At 41.4% G+C, this 15250-nt stretch overlaps 2 protein-coding genes across 5 annotated transcripts; one reads left to right on the forward strand and one right to left on the reverse strand.

The window, feature by feature from the left end:
* The first annotated feature begins 37 nt into the window (after positions 1-37).
* On the forward strand, positions 38-11475 carry LOC306781210 (PSME3-interacting protein-like). Of its 4 annotated transcripts, none has more exons than XM_079273958.1 (8): positions 1311-1417; positions 2552-2683; positions 2788-2886; positions 3839-3960; positions 5870-6015; positions 6761-6846; positions 8593-8796; positions 9304-11475. In XM_079273958.1, the coding sequence occupies exons 2-8, from the start codon at positions 2557-2559 to the stop codon at positions 9306-9308; spliced, it is 789 nt and encodes a 262-aa protein (XP_079130084.1). In that variant the 5' UTR covers positions 1311-1417; positions 2552-2556; the 3' UTR covers positions 9309-11475. The 4 variants fall into 4 exon arrangements, with proteins under 4 accessions (XP_079130083.1, XP_079130084.1, XP_079130081.1 ...); XM_079273956.1 differs by adding an exon at positions 1499-1570 and having other exon boundaries at positions 1377-1417; positions 8593-11475; XM_079273957.1 differs by lacking the exon at positions 1311-1417 and adding an exon at positions 38-154 and having other exon boundaries at positions 8593-11475.
* A 2373-nt stretch (positions 11476-13848) lies between these two features.
* On the reverse strand, positions 13849-14434 carry LOC306781236 (histone H2A-like). The gene has a single exon (XM_079273988.1). It carries the CDS (start codon positions 14303-14305, stop codon positions 13919-13921), a length of 387 nt encoding a protein of 128 aa, XP_079130114.1. The 5' UTR covers positions 14306-14434; the 3' UTR covers positions 13849-13918.
* Between the last annotated feature and the right edge of the window lie 816 nt (positions 14435-15250).

The raw sequence follows: 15250 nt of genomic DNA on the forward strand, positions 1-15250 counted from the left end.
CCCGGACAATTTTAAAGCATTTTCCGCCAATGAGCAGCGGAGACTCGGCGGTGGGTCGCTGCTCTGGGCGGGGCTGGGCTCCAGGAGGAGCCTCTCACCAATCAGGAGCCGGAGGTCTGAAGCTGCGTCACCATTTCACAGCCGGTTCCAATCGGTCAGTTTAAGAGCCACCTCACTCTCTGAAGAGCGCATTCTTCAACACTGTTAAATAATATATTATAATGTATAAAACATACATTTTTGAACACTGGTTTCGGCAGATACTTCACACATGCCATAACAATCCTGTGCGTGTGCATTTCTGTAGTTATTCATCTTTAACGGCAAAAAGCATGCCCAGACTGTCAAAACGCAATGGGCAATGAGGAAACATCCCTGACATGTCTTGAGTTCATTCAATTCAGTGAACAATACAATGACGGAGTTCCTTATTTCTGAAATGTTAACGTTCACGTGAGCCTGGCGTAGTGTATTTTTTGTTAGCAACAGTTTGAGTGGACAATAAAATTAAGTATTTTTAAGGTTATAAAATGGTTTATCACCAAGTCGTTTGTTAATCTCTCTCTTCTTTTTTGAAACGTTGAAACTTTTTTTTTCATGTTCATGAAACAGTTCACGACATAGATAGATTGCTAAAGTCTAAATAGACAAAGTTCTAGCAGATAAAGTGCTGTGTGATGAAGTGCTCATGTTGATGTCATTTAATGTCAGTATGTGCAGGGGAGACTAGCCTTTATCTCAAGTTCTCCGTTATTGCTAAATAGCTTAATTTATTAGACATATGGAGTGAATATATATATATATATATATATATATATATATATATATATATATATATATAATTATTTGTTAATGTCCAGTGATTTAAGGAGTAGGCATTAATTCACAATTTGCTGGTCATAACTCAATTCATAATATGTCGTCCAATTCACCAAAAGACACAATAGTTTCAATGACACACAGTCTGTAAATTGCAACCTGCAACTCTCCCTCACTTATTATGGACCTGCAGATTCACACATACATATTAATACATCCTTCATTGATAATGATGCCATGCAAAACATTTACCATTTAACTTTACATGGTAAAGACAATGCCTCTTTTTTCCTCGTCAATTACATTTTTTTTACAAACTTTTTTTTTGCTGTATTTTTTAAGTAACTTTAACATTACAATGTTAAATTATTTTTATTTCAGTTATTTTGAATCTTGTTTCTGCATGTATAGCTATTTCCTAGTGGCATCACTCGATTGCACTGTTGCCTTGTTTCTAGGCCGTTGCGTTTGACTTCAGATGCAGAAAAGCAGGTCGGAACTAAAGTCGCAGGTCGAAAAACCGTGACGGGCTGTTTTGACGGTGACACAAAACGTCATTGATTTGGAGCAGTAACACTATATCAACTAGCCGAGCTTGGTAAGTTTATGTGATGCAGAAATGACCTCGCTTGGTATGAAATAGTCAGTGTCTGAAACTCAAGTATGCTCGGTTTTGCAGCAGGAAGTATTGGTTTTCCAACATGACACGATATTGGGCTCCTGACAGCGAAGACAACCGCTCGCTTAAACGGTAATGAAGCTAAAGCTAGCCGGGGGTTGCAGCTCACAAGGCTCCTGCTTGTCCGCAGCGGAACTAAGCCAATGAGCATGACTGTTGTATTGCAGATCGGTTGCTGCATTGATTACAAATAAGGTATCGTTAGCTGAGTGTATCCTTACAAGGATGGACTTTAGTGGCTAGCCTTGTTATCTTAGCATTGGGTAGCGGTGAGTGAATCAACAGGGCCGCCGATTCAAACGAAACGCTTTGGGCCATTCAGCGGTCCTCGTATTTAACTCGACCGTCACCTCGCTGCAAATCGGCTGTGCTATCCTTGTGGTTTTCTTCTGCAGTCGTCGTTGACGACAAGTTCTTTAAATGGCTATCGTCTCAATTACATGTGATGATTAAAGATGACCACAAGGGAGAGCCAAAACCTTAACGTTACTTGTTGACTCCAGTTTAGTCCACTATTGAAATAACGGAATTTAAACAAACATCAATTTAAAAAAGTCCCTCAAAGCCTGTGGTTATCTAGTTGTAGTGTAGTGCAGTCTTTCTGGTGATCGCATTGCATAAAATGCAAGTCATAAAACAGAAAATAGCAACATGCACTCAAAACACGGTGACATATTTGTGATAAAATGGGACCTTGGTTCAACCTATTTAGTTACACTTACAGAAATCCAACACGAAAGAATATTAAGAATGTACGACAATATGTGGCATAACGACACATTATTATGGCATTTGTGAATATAAACACACACATATAGTAGCAGTATGGTATTGCCCTCTCCATCGGGGGCATTACACATGCATGTTTAAACTGTATTAGCTGCATTTAGTCAACAGATGCATCACTAAATGTAGTCTTGGCTGGTTTAAATTGATTCATACGTGTCTAGTCTAGATGTGGGGTTTGCTCAAAACTGAGTATTGATGGCATTGCAACAGGTTTTTGGAGTCGCACACTAAAAGTAAGGTGTGTTTTTTTTTTTGTTTGGTCAGCTGTCATGGAAGAGGGAGCGGCAACGGGCGTCGACCTCAGCAGGAAGTTTGTGTCGGAATCTGAGCTTGATGAGAAGAGGAAGAAGAGACAGGAGGAATGGGAGAAAGTCAGGAAACCCGACGACCCAGAGGGTAAGAAGAGCACATTCACTTGCACACGTTTTCAAAACGCACCATAACTGCTAAATAGATACAGCCGTGCATGCATCCACATTTTTGTTTGTTGTACTCCTCAGAGGCACCAGAGGAGAAGTATGACCCACGGTCCCTCTTTGAGCGGTTGCAGGAGCAGAAAGACAAGAAACAAGAGGAATATGACGAGCAATTTAAATTCAGTGAGTTTTGTCTCTCTCTTTCTTTGTTATATCTGTTATTACCACTTTTACCTTCTTTTGTCATCTAGTTCTGAAGTAAGGCTCGTACTGTGTATAGCCACGGGCTATGTCCTATGAAGACTTTACTTTGCATTGAAGGATGTGTTATAAAAGATGGTTCACAACATGCATTACTTTATACTATTTTCTCATCATTAAAGAGGCACTGCATCAATTTCTTACATCACGGTCCGTTTACTCATCATGGTTTACTGCCGCAAACACAGCAGTAAAAAGTCTAGAGGGAGCATTCTGGCTAAATTACCATGATGATGTCACCATGTACTACTCATACTTCAGCACTTTAACTTAAATATGATTATGAATGAAGGACTTTAACTTCTAATTTATTTGTTGATAGCATTACTGGTACTTTCATTTTACAGTGAGGAACTTTAAAGTGCCAGTAAGACTATATGCATCATAAATAATACAGATCCCTCTATATGGCACTCTATTTTGTTGAAAATATTAATTGGGGAAATAACTGTCACTCTTTCAATTTAAGCACTCATGGTGCAATTTTTTCACATGGTACAATAAGGCAAGGCAAGTTGTATAGCACATTTCAACAACAAGGTAATTCAAAGTGCTTCACATGAAACCATTAAAAGCATAAAGGCAAAAGTAAAGGAGATTTAAAACATACATTGAAACAATAATTGATGTCTCCCTGAGACATTACGCTGCACGCAAGCAACCATTTTTATAAGACATTTTTAGTATGTTTTAAAAGTGAAATCTACAGTAAATTTGTTATAAGTACACACACACATGAAGGCCCTTTCGATTTCTTCTCGCGAAGGTAATTGTGATGTGGATTTAAAATAAACGACTCTTATGGTTAGTTTTCTGAAAAATGCATTCACTGTACTGCCATGTGTTGAGAGCATGTTTGTTTCCATGGTGACAGGGAACATGGTGAGGGGATTGGACGAGGAGGAGAGCAGCTTCCTGGACGAGGTCTCCCGGCAACAGTGCCTGGTGGAGAAGCAACGCAGAGATGAGGAGAAACAGGAACTGTTGGAATACAGAATATCCTTTTAACATGCTTTGGTTTTTAAGAATAACATTTTAATTAGCCAGTATCGCTTTTGTGATTATTTTAATCTGTTATTCCCCATTTTAGTGAACGATGACAGACTTCTCAGGTTTAAAGTAAGCACCGAGGTGTAGTTGAAGTCGCAGCAGGTTGTGAGTCTGGTTTATTTGGTTTATGAAATAAGAATCGGAGGAGACCAGTATCAATATACTTCACTCAGTCTTAAGCACCATCTGCATTATTTTAAAACGAGTACAAATTAAAACTGAAAACTAAACTCTCACCTTAGAAATGACAAATATATAGGACCTTTTTTTCTGAGCTCATTTACAAAAGTTAAGGCTAGTAAGTCGTGAAATGCTCTCAGCAAACCCTTCAACGCTTTCTCTTCTAAATGACTACTAACTGACGAATCTCAATTACATCTAGTACATCATACATTATATCATTATGCTGATATAGTGTGTCACTTAACCTGGCTGTTTTTGTATAAAGAACAAATGAGAGGTTCTAACCATATTTCAAAATAAGAGTCATGGACTTTGTGCTGCTGCTTGTTGTGAGCAGACTAGCATGAAGTGCCTGGATAAGTAACATCATTACAGAGTTAGTGTCATGTGCTTTTTGAACAAAGCATCAATACATTGATGCTACCATGTTCAGGTTCCTGAGCTTTATTATGAATAATGTATTAATATTATAATAATACAATGAAGACCAAATTGAGGTAGCTCATAAACATGGGACATTTATCTGTTAAATACATTTGTCAGTGCTCTCAGATGGACAAACTATGTAATTGTTAATGATTTCATATTTAGTTTGGCATTTCCGTACTTCTATTTCTTGTTAATTGTAAGCTGATATATTTAAATATCTGCAAGCAGATAATACCGACAAATATATCGGCCTAGCTCTACTAGCTAGCTCTGTAGGTTGATGGCATTCTTAACGGTGCCTCCTGAGCTCTGATTGGCTGACAGTTTCTCCAACTGGAGAAAGCAGCTACGAGTGGGCACCAGCGCTGAACACATCTTCGAGGTTCAGGAATCAGCCTATTTTGTTTGCCTAATCTCATCTGGATCATTTCGCTGCATTACATAACCTCTAATTTTAGCCCGAGAACGAAGCAGCAGACTGTTGTACTTAGGACAGACCACCTAATACTGGTGCTGTGCCTTACGTCAAAGTGGCGATTCTACACTGTGACATTCTTGCACATTTGAATACAGGTCCAGAACGTTTTGCTTGTTGGTTGTTGCTCTCCGTAAACTCTCACGTTGTCTTGGCGGACAGACAGGTTTGTGACAGACAGGTTTGTCTGCAGATGAAGAAGAGAATGGGTTGTCGTGGAAACTGTATCATAGGCTGGTAACTACGGTGACCATTTAAAGCAGTTGCTGTGAACACAAAATACATGCACACGCATAGGCGCAGACCTTAGTTAATGCAGTGAACACTCATCACTGCTTGAATGTACCTCATGCAAATCGAATGCCTGATGTTCCCCATTCATCTGACCCCTTTGTCTTACTCCGTGTGTCTGTGTGTGTTTCTCACTCCGTTTTCATCCGGCTCTGCATCTCGACCCAATTTCATGTCTCCTGAGCTCTGTCCATCTCCCGGTGTACTATAGGCTTCATATCTGTGTCACCTCTCTCTCTCTCTCTCTCTCTCTCTGCTTCTGTGCATGAGTGCTTTTTTTTTTAGCCTCTCAGAACTGTGTCACTTTTTCCAGCACGCTGATGGAGAGATGTAACGGCTCCCCCTGAAGGGAGGAGAGAACCAACTTGTTGAGTGGACTGCTGCTGAATGGGGAAGTCAGTTTGTACTTGCCCCTGAGCTCTCCCTCTTTGTTCCCGCCACAAGGATCCATTATGGTGTATTCACTTAACTTCGTACTGTCACAGCGCTCTAGTGAAGCAAGCGGCCACCGAAACCCGCAGAGAGCCTGAAAAGAAGGTGGCACCTAAACCTTCGGGGGTGGAGCAAAAGACCAGCCATCTGTCTCAGGCCCATTTGTTGGCTGGAGCTGTCAAGAGACGCAGGTAGGCACACAGAAATACGTCCTTTAGAGCTGCACGAGCTGATTTTGTTTTGGAATGGGGTCAACAGAACAAGCTGTAAATACAGCACTGACCGTATAACGTTGATATGAAGTTTGTCAGTTGCCTATTTACACATCCAGAAGACACGGAGTAACATTATCATTCATTGTAAGTTGTTTGATGTGACGGATTTAACCCTCTGAACCCCACAAAGTGTCTCTACTTCTAGCCATGATTGTGCGGTTTCTATAGAGGTGCAGGACTCAGTGAGTAAAATGTGACGTGGAACGCCCGGAAACTGCATGGGGTTTAAAGGGCTAAGTCCAATATTCCTTTAGTTCTGTTTTAATGTTCACCAGCTCCTGATAGAAATATACTTATTTTTAGCTGCTAAAATCTCCACTATGTTCTCTGATCACAATGTATCCTCGTACAACGGTTACGTTCCTTCTGGTACCATTGCTGATGAAAGTGAATTGGGTGATAAATTGTGAACTCAAAGTTCACTTAAGTGTTCCTGAAGCTTTCAGACACATCCCAGGTCCACCTGCAGAAAGCTTGAGGAATCGCTTCGTACGTGATGCTTGAGTTTAATATTCTTCTCACAATACTGTAAATGTTTGAAGACTGAACCTTAGAGTTAGACCCTATTCACGTTGAACTCCGTCGTTAGGCCCATTGTTTGCATGAAAATCTTGATTTGAGCAGACTTAAATCTTGAATACGTCTTTGTTCTGTTACCCAGTTCCTCCCAGTCCTCAGACAGCAGTAAGAAACAGAAGGTGGAAATCTCAACGACGGCAACGACAGGAAATGGAGACAGACACACAGGTGGGTTGCAGCCTGAGGCTTCAAAGGTAGGATTGTCTGTCTGAAGTGGATAGAAATGGAGTTTTGCACCTCTTTGACAATTTCAGGAATTGGTCAATGATAGAACTACAGTGTCGGACCAGAAGCCAATGCGGAAATGTCTTAAACCTGCATCAGGCGGCGACTCCTCTGGTTGCAAAAAGAAGTCAGATTGTGTGGGAGTCTGAGAAAATGACCCTACTTCTCTCTAGGGATGTCCCTCCAAACCCAGTTCTAAACGAGAAGCGCTTCTGAATTAGTAAAAACCTGGAGTATCGATGAGGTCCGAAGTTAACGGTTTTGCTATCGGTACTTTAGAAGTGACAGCGTGAGATCTCCATGGAAAAAAGCAGCGTCTCAAACCTGCTCTCCCTGTCTCTGTGCCTGTCTTTGCACGAGTGGCTGAGTTGTGCTTTACTGTTACAGACACACACACACACACCAACTCCGTGAGACACATCAGGGCAGAGAAAACCAAAAGATGCTGATAATTCTCGTTGTCATAAATGCAATCCCTCACAAGAGAGCAGCAGTTTATTAAAACGTTTGGCGAACAAGCAGAATGTAACTCTGCAGAAATGCTCAGTTTTCTACCGTTTGGTGAGCAGCCGTCCAGGCTCGTCCTCTGCCGGTAACGTCAGTGATGCCAAACAGAGTTTGATAATACGAATAGGCTAATATATTAATGCTAATCGCTTAGCTTATTGTCTAGCTGCCAATGTATTTTAATGATGTGGGAACTTTTTGTGTTGCTGCTCAAGAATGAATATTTGTTTACATACAAGAATAATAAAGCAATGTTGATTATTTTCTAAAATATTTGTCTTTTTCTTTTTCTCACAAAATAATAAAAAAGAACCGATAAGAGTACTAGGATCTGTAAAATCCGAACCATACCCATCCATTAAGCAGGCACTTTTATCCAAAGCGACTTATAATTCAGATTCTATCACAACATAGGCCCGGAGCAATTTTGGGTTTAAGGACACATCGACATGCGACTGGTCGAGCCGGGGATCGAACCGCCGATCCTCTTTTCGGTGTTTCTTTGACAAATTTCCCCTTGGGGATGAATGAAGTACATTTCTATTCTATTCTCTGATTGAAGGATGGCCCTGCGCTCCACTTAGCCACAGTCGCCATCCCTAATTCTCACTTGATTTATTACCTCAGTAAACATTGTGAACATGAGTTTATGGTCTCAATCTCTAGTTTCGAGTCTTCGTCAATACAGCATGATGTTCATTTAGAGTAAAATATACCGTAAAGCAGGGTATGCTTAAGGGCTTCGCTGTGATGTCACAATGACTACGTCCACTTGTATACAGTCTATGTATCAAACCAGAAAAAAAATGCATAGATTGCATACATGGAGAGTGCGTTTTAACTACATATAGAGCAGACATGTCTTTTAGAATTGTGAAGGACGACTGTAGTCTGACTTTTCAAATGCTAAATGCTAGTTCACCAGCTAGCTACTAAGTGTCTCTGACGGCAGTTTGGTGCAGGCACTCGGTAGTTTAAGGTGGTGGGGTAATCAAAGCCGTCTGACTGAAAGCTGCAGCCTGCTTCTGCTGGAAATGAGTCTGATGAGAACGGTTAGTGACTGAAAATGGTAAAGTCGAGGGCGATGAATCTAAAACGGTAAATCTCTGACCTTTTTAAAAAGACTGACGGGGGAGTCTGCATGTGCAGGCTCTGAACCTGACAGTATGTTGTGCTGTTCAGAACAGGAGGATGGAGCAGGAGCAGCAGGCGGAGCTAAAGATCAACAAACCAACCCCGGCTCGACGGCGACGACCCCCTCGGCTCCCCCGAGCGCCGGTCAAGGCGTGTTACACCTGCCGTCGGCAGCCGTGTGTGTCGGCGTTTTACCAGGACTCTGGGCTTATTCCGGCAGCAGCGACTCTGACAGCAGCTCGGACAGCGAAGGTAGCGTGGACGCAATCATGTTGCCGTACCCCCGGCACAGCAGGGCCTACAGATAGACATACACCAGCATCCACACGCACACGCACACACACACACACACACACACACACACACACACACACACACACACACACACGTGAAGTAAGTCTGTATAGCTTCAGAATGGCTAGCAAATAGTCAGAAAAGGTCTCCTCACACAGGATATGCACACACAGAGACAGATTCAAGGGTCATACACACACTGATATGAAGGTCCCTGCAGGCCACACACGTTCTATCATGTTCGAGTCATACACTAGCAACATGCACACTGAGCAAAACGTATCAGTATTTATGAGTAGTATTCTTGCTATTCAGCCGAGAAATCTAATCTTAATAAATGGTAACATTGGGACCAATTTAAACTCTACTCTGAACTTAATCTTTGTATCTAATTCTTGTTTTTGCTATTGTGGCACTCAAACATGACACCTCCACCCTTCCTTCCCTCAATCACGTCTCACACAGTTTAAACCGAGCAACCAATCCCGCACTGACTACCCCGACGACATCCTGCCCCCCCCCCCCCCCCATTCACCCAACCCCACTCCCAACCCAAGCCGCAGCGACTGCAAGCTGTGCTGTTGGCCGAGGGAACAGTGATTGACAGCTGTGGAGCAAGGAAGAGACTGCTTTCGACTGTGTCAAACGACCGAACAGCTTTTTAGCTGTCGGCGGGCAAAGAAGAGAGCCGAGGCAGGACATGCTTCGCTCTCTGCTTGGGTGAAACGCAAAGTCCGAATGGTTTGGAAAGAAAATGTTTTCGTTTGTGTGATGTACTGTGTTTTCTCATCGGTAGTGTTTTAAAGTAGCATTGTGTGAAACTTTTTTTTAATATGACCAATTATGGATTGGAAATCGAATGCTGCATTAATTCAGCTTTTTTTTTGTCTAGTACTCTCAAGGGACCACTTCCTTAGGTCAGTGGTTCGCAACAGTTTTGGCTCGTGCTCATGTCTATATCTCACCACTCATCACAGGTATGGCGTGTGGGCATGAGTTCTGAATAATGAGCACCAAGGAGTGTCTCTTGCCTTTCAAGTTGTTTCATTGAATGGATGGAGGCCTGAAGAGGTAAAAGGATGCAGTATTTCACAAGAACAAAAGTGAAATCTTACAAAAAATATCGTTTTGCCAGATAAGAAAGATGAAAATTTAAAATGACTGCTTGGTGCTTTTGCTGTTATTGAGGAACACCTGGATGGCTCCGCCAGATCGTTGGTGTTTTAAAGATGTGGTTCGGAGCCAGACCTACAGTACACGGGTCACAAGATGAAAGCGGAAAATTGGACTAGATGAAAACAAATTTGTGTAATTTGATTCTGGGATGTTTATTCAGTCCTCATTGAGACTAGCAGGAGAGATTTGCATCTGAAGCTGATTGAGATAGAACACTGGGGTGGCAGTCAAGGTAAGAGGATATCAAAATATACTGAAGTCTGAGAGAGAGCCTTTGGTAAACAGTGATGATGAGACTGTGAGAGAATGTTATCTTGTGTTCATGGCCAGTAACACGCATTTCAGTTTGAGGACAGTTCACTGACCTGAAGAAAGCCGTGGGTTGCTGGTATCACTGCTGTATCTGTGAAAAGAGTTTCCATGACAACAAATAATATTACCAACTGTACACAAAGAAAATATGAGTTCAGGATTTGTGTTCAAACAAGCGTTTTAGATGAAATCCTGTCCCCAGCAACCACATGTTTAGCAGTCTGGCAAATTATTATAGTACGTTCAAGCTGTTTTGTGAAGCCTGAGCTCTAATCGACATACTGTCCCAAAAGGTTTCAAGATAAAAGTAAACTACATTCTTAATAGTGACATTATATATTCAGAGTAATAAATGGATGTCAAATAAGAGGATTGTGGGAGTTACCCTCCCTGACCTGGACACTGTGTATGCTGGCCGCCTCCAGAAGAAGGCCAGAAACATCTGCACAGACACCACTCACCCGGGTCACTCTCTGTTCCACTGCCATCAGGAAGAAGATACAGGACTAGCAAAACCCGGACTAACAGGCTGAGGAACAGCTTTTTCCCCAGAGCGGTTTCCTCCATCGCCCCCCACCCAGCTCACACCGGACACAGCGGTGAAACTGAAATAGGCAATAACACGACACTTTAACAAAGCACCTTTTTCACTTTAAAGCCATTGATGCCTGTGTTTTATCTTGTATATATTTATTTAATGTCTTGTTTTAAATCAGAAATGTCTTGTCTTAATGTTTTTATACATTTTTCATTTTACATGCAACAATTTCGTTGCATGTTTTTACAATGACAATAAACACCCATATCCTTAACATTATCATAGAAATTTAAAAAAAACTATTATTGTAATACGTGTTAGCTGTTGCGACATATTTGTTCTTTCAGTGAAGTATTTTTTCTGCACTATATTTAATATTTCATTTTGCACATATCGTATCTTTGTACAAATTGAATTCCTGTATAATATTGTATTTGTATAATTATATTTCAATCAGAGTGTGGTGGAGGCACAATAAGGTGTGGTAGCTCAGTCTTTAGGGACACGACATGACAATCTGAGGGTCAGTGGTTCAAGTAGTTGTGACCAAGTACACTGTCACTGTCTTAATACCCGTATGGGTTGAATACAGAAGCAGATTATTTTTCTGTGTGCCTTGATGTGTACAATTCAATGAGTATCAATAAAGGTTGATCAACATTAACATGAATAAAACTTTGGTTGCTTGATGGCTCTATCTCGAGCATCAAATGTGTTTGGCAACAGTTTGCACTGTTAGTAGGTGAGTTCAAATGGATACCGTCACTGGAACACAATTTAGTGGTTTTTCATTTGCATTAACTGCGAGCTTCATCTAACTTGTTTCATGTGTTCTATCACATTGAAGCCCAATTGTTCAAAATTAGGGCTCGTCCGGGATTTGAACCCGGGACCTCTCGCACCCTAAGCGAGAATCATACCCCTAGACCAACAAGCCACATTTTTATAAACGAAAGGAGGTTACAGATACTGTTTCCTACACTTTCCAGACCTGAACTTAAGTTCTGTTCTGGTGATGTGGCATCTTACAGACCCATATGTTATCTGGTCAAAGAGCGCCCTCTGCTGCTCAACATTTTATATCCCATTCAGCACTTGTCCTCTGAGCTCTTCTTTTTTTCTTCTTCTTTTTTTCTGCTCCAGCTGCAGTTTATTTCAAGATGGGCTGTTCTGAGTCAGAGGCAAACACTTCTGCTGTAATAATTGGGAAGTCACAGCACTAACCACACAGCATTTACCTTTCTTCTTGGTTGTTTCAGCTGTCAAATCAGGTTTATTTGTATGGATCAACTATCACAAGTCTTCTGTATTGGGCCACAGACACTGACATTGTCAGTGTCTGTGGATTACTGTCATTTACTTCTAGTAAATGAGTATAGCTTGAGCACACTGACAGGACATATTCCTGTCACTACAAATGTACTACATAAATGTACTACATAATCTATTGTATTATTTCTCATCCTTTATGTAGAATGTGAAACAGAATAAATTATATAAACCGTACCTCTTCAAGCCAGTGCATCTTGAATCTATTCAACAGGTGTGTATTTCTATCAATTTTAATGCAAAGACTTGCAGAAAGATTTCATAAAGGGCTCAATCTGCGAGGACGCCCTCAAGAACTCGAGTCTCTGACAGACAGCCCTAAAGCCCTTACAGACTTGAATTAACCTAAATTGTATATGTTTCATCAAGGTGGGTTGGAACGCATGTCAAAGGATTTGTCGGTTTATTTGACTTGACGTCAAACAGCGATCACATCAGATCACAGTGAAGAAAACGGACCAACCTGCAATGTGTCCAGGTGAGACCCAAAGGCTGACAAATAAAGGTGGTGCACATATTTTCGAAATGCTGCATTTTATACCTTTGAGGCACCAAATGTATTCATCGAGATTAAGTGACAGTGATTTTAACTTCGATTTCTTTAACACGAGTTGTAGTCATTTTTTTGAGTGTGCATTGAAGGGACATGAGAAACACAGCTCTGTAGGGTGAGTGTTTGGCTCTGAAAAGAGCCTTTGAGGTTCTGGTTCCAGCAGTCAGAGAGAGGCAGTGGCGGATGGTGGAACATATTCTAGCGCTGTGCCACATCCAATCAATTTCAGCAAACATCCCAGAATGATTTAATGCAAAAAAAATTAAGTTATCAAACACGCATTATACTTTGCAGTTAAATATTTTACTTTGATTCAAAAATGAAAAAAAGCAGTAAAAATAACACTTTGACAAACACGTCAGTACATCTTATTAATGTCACCCTCACAAGCAATTCAGTTTAATATAATATGTATAGCATATAATAATATTCAGTATAATATAATATATATATATATATATATCATGTAATACTATTCTGTACAATATAATATATATCATATAATATTCACTGTAATATAAACACATGTAATGATTTATTTATAACTATATATCCCTCACTCCCGTAACTGTCCATGCTGGATCTGTCCCCGTTGTTTTAAGTTATTAGCATGACTGCATCCAGCTACAAACCTTTCTGGTGTAGCCTACAGCTACTAAGCTTCCATGTACTGCTTCCCTTTCCTGCTAGTCTGCTGTGTGATTGTGGAGTCAGGTTGATCTGATATCATCTTTCACCTGCAGTTTCTCCGCAAAAGTTCTCCTCTCAAACGGGTCTTGGAGGAGCAGTGCTCGCGATGGCCTGTAGAGACTACTGCTGACCAGAACGCGCAATTTGGGGCTCCACAGATTCTGGCCCCAAGCGGAATCTATAGAGGACGCCGATTGGCTAAATTGTATGTCACACATTTATATCTTTAATCAGCAATTGGCTCAACTGCTTCATGGACCCGCCTCCTGTGGGTGCATTTTCCAGCCCCCAGAGCTGCTGAGACATGCAGGAAATTAAAGCCTTCATCTTGCACAGATATCATATTTTAAACATATTACTGGGTGATTCCATACTTCAAAAACACAAATATTGACAATTTGTATAATTTATAATTTTTTTTATTATTTGTGGCTCAAGAGGGGGTGGCGCCCTCTATTGACTAGTCGCCACTGGCTCCAGGTTTACTTGGACTTTGCGGCCTTCTCTGTCTTCTTGGGCAGCAGAACAGCCTGGATGTTGGGCAGCACACCGCCCTCAGCGATGGTCACTCCGCCCAGCAGCTTGTTGAGCTCCTCGTCGTTGCGGACAGCCAGCTGCAGGTGACGGGGGATGATACGAGTCTTCTTGTTGTCGCGAGCAGCGTTTCCAGCTAGCTCCAAGATCTCAGCGGTCAAGTACTCCAGCACAGCCGCCAGGTAGACGGGGGCGCCGGCACCGACACGTTGCGCATAGTTTCCTTTACGCAGCAGCCTGTGAACACGACCGACTGGGAACTGGAGCCCAGCACGAGAGGAGCGAGTCTTGGCCTTAGCTCTGACTTTTCCTCCGGTTTTCCCTCTGGCACTCATCGTTAGATGCTTTTAGAGAAATTAATGTTGACCCAACAACCGAAACCCTCTTTTATATGTCCTGACAATCAGACCAACCAGAAAAAAAGGCTTCCAGCAGAAGAACAGAGGGCGGACCACTCTACATTTTTCCCGGACAATTTTAAAGCATTTTCCGCCAATGAGCAGCGGAGACTCGGCGGTGGGTCGCTGCTCTGGGCGGGGCTGGGCTCCAGGAGGAGCCTCTCACCAATCAGGAGCCGGAGGTCTGAAGCTGCGTCACCATTTCACAGCCGGTTCCAATCGGTCAGTTTAAGAGCCACCTCACTCTCTGAAGAGCGCATTCTTCAACACTGTTAAATAATATATTATAATGTATAAAACATACATTTTTGAACACTGGTTTCGGCAGATACTTCACACATGCCATAACAATCCTGTGCGTGTGCATTTCTGTAGTTATTCATCTTTAACGGCAAAAAGCATGCCCAGACTGTCAAAACGCAATGGGCAATGAGGAAACATCCCTGACATGTCTTGAGTTCATTCAATTCAGTGAACAATACAATGACGGAGTTCCTTATTTCTGAAATGTTAACGTTCACGTGAGCCTGGCGTAGTGTATTTTTTGTTAGCAACAGTTTGAGTGGACAATAAAATTAAGTATTTTTAAGGTTATAAAATGGTTTATCACCAAGTCGTTTGTTAATCTCTCTCTTCTTTTTTGAAACGTTGAAACTTTTTTTTTCATGTTCATGAAACAGTTCACGACATAGATAGATTGCTAAAGTCTAAATAGACAAAGTTCTAGCAGATAAAGTGCTGTGTGATGAAGTGCTCATGTTGATGTCATTTAATGTCAGTATGTGCAGGGGAGACTAGCCTTTATCTCAAGTTCTCCGTTATTGCTAAATAGCTTAATTTATTAGACATATGGAGTGAAATATATATATATATATATATATA

This window comes from Melanostigma gelatinosum (assembly GCF_949748355.1).
Source record: "Melanostigma gelatinosum genome assembly, chromosome: 1".
Classification (NCBI taxonomy): domain Eukaryota; kingdom Metazoa; phylum Chordata; class Actinopteri; order Perciformes; family Zoarcidae; genus Melanostigma; species Melanostigma gelatinosum.

Coding starts and splice junctions, on each gene's coding strand:
- LOC306781236 (XM_079273988.1), bottom strand. CDS start 14,305: ATGAGTGCCAGAGGGAAAACCGGAGGAAAAGTCAGAGCTAAGGCCAAG.
- LOC306781210 (XM_079273957.1), top strand. CDS start 2,557: ATGGAAGAGGGAGCGGCAACGGGCGTCGACCTCAGCAGGAAGTTTGTG. Junction 2,684..2,787: donor GAAACCCGACGACCCAGAGG/GTAAGAAGAGCA, acceptor TGTACTCCTCAG/AGGCACCAGAGGAGAAGTAT. Junction 3,961..5,869: donor AGGAACTGTTGGAATACAGA/ATATCCTTTTAA, acceptor TTAACTTCGTAC/TGTCACAGCGCTCTAGTGAA.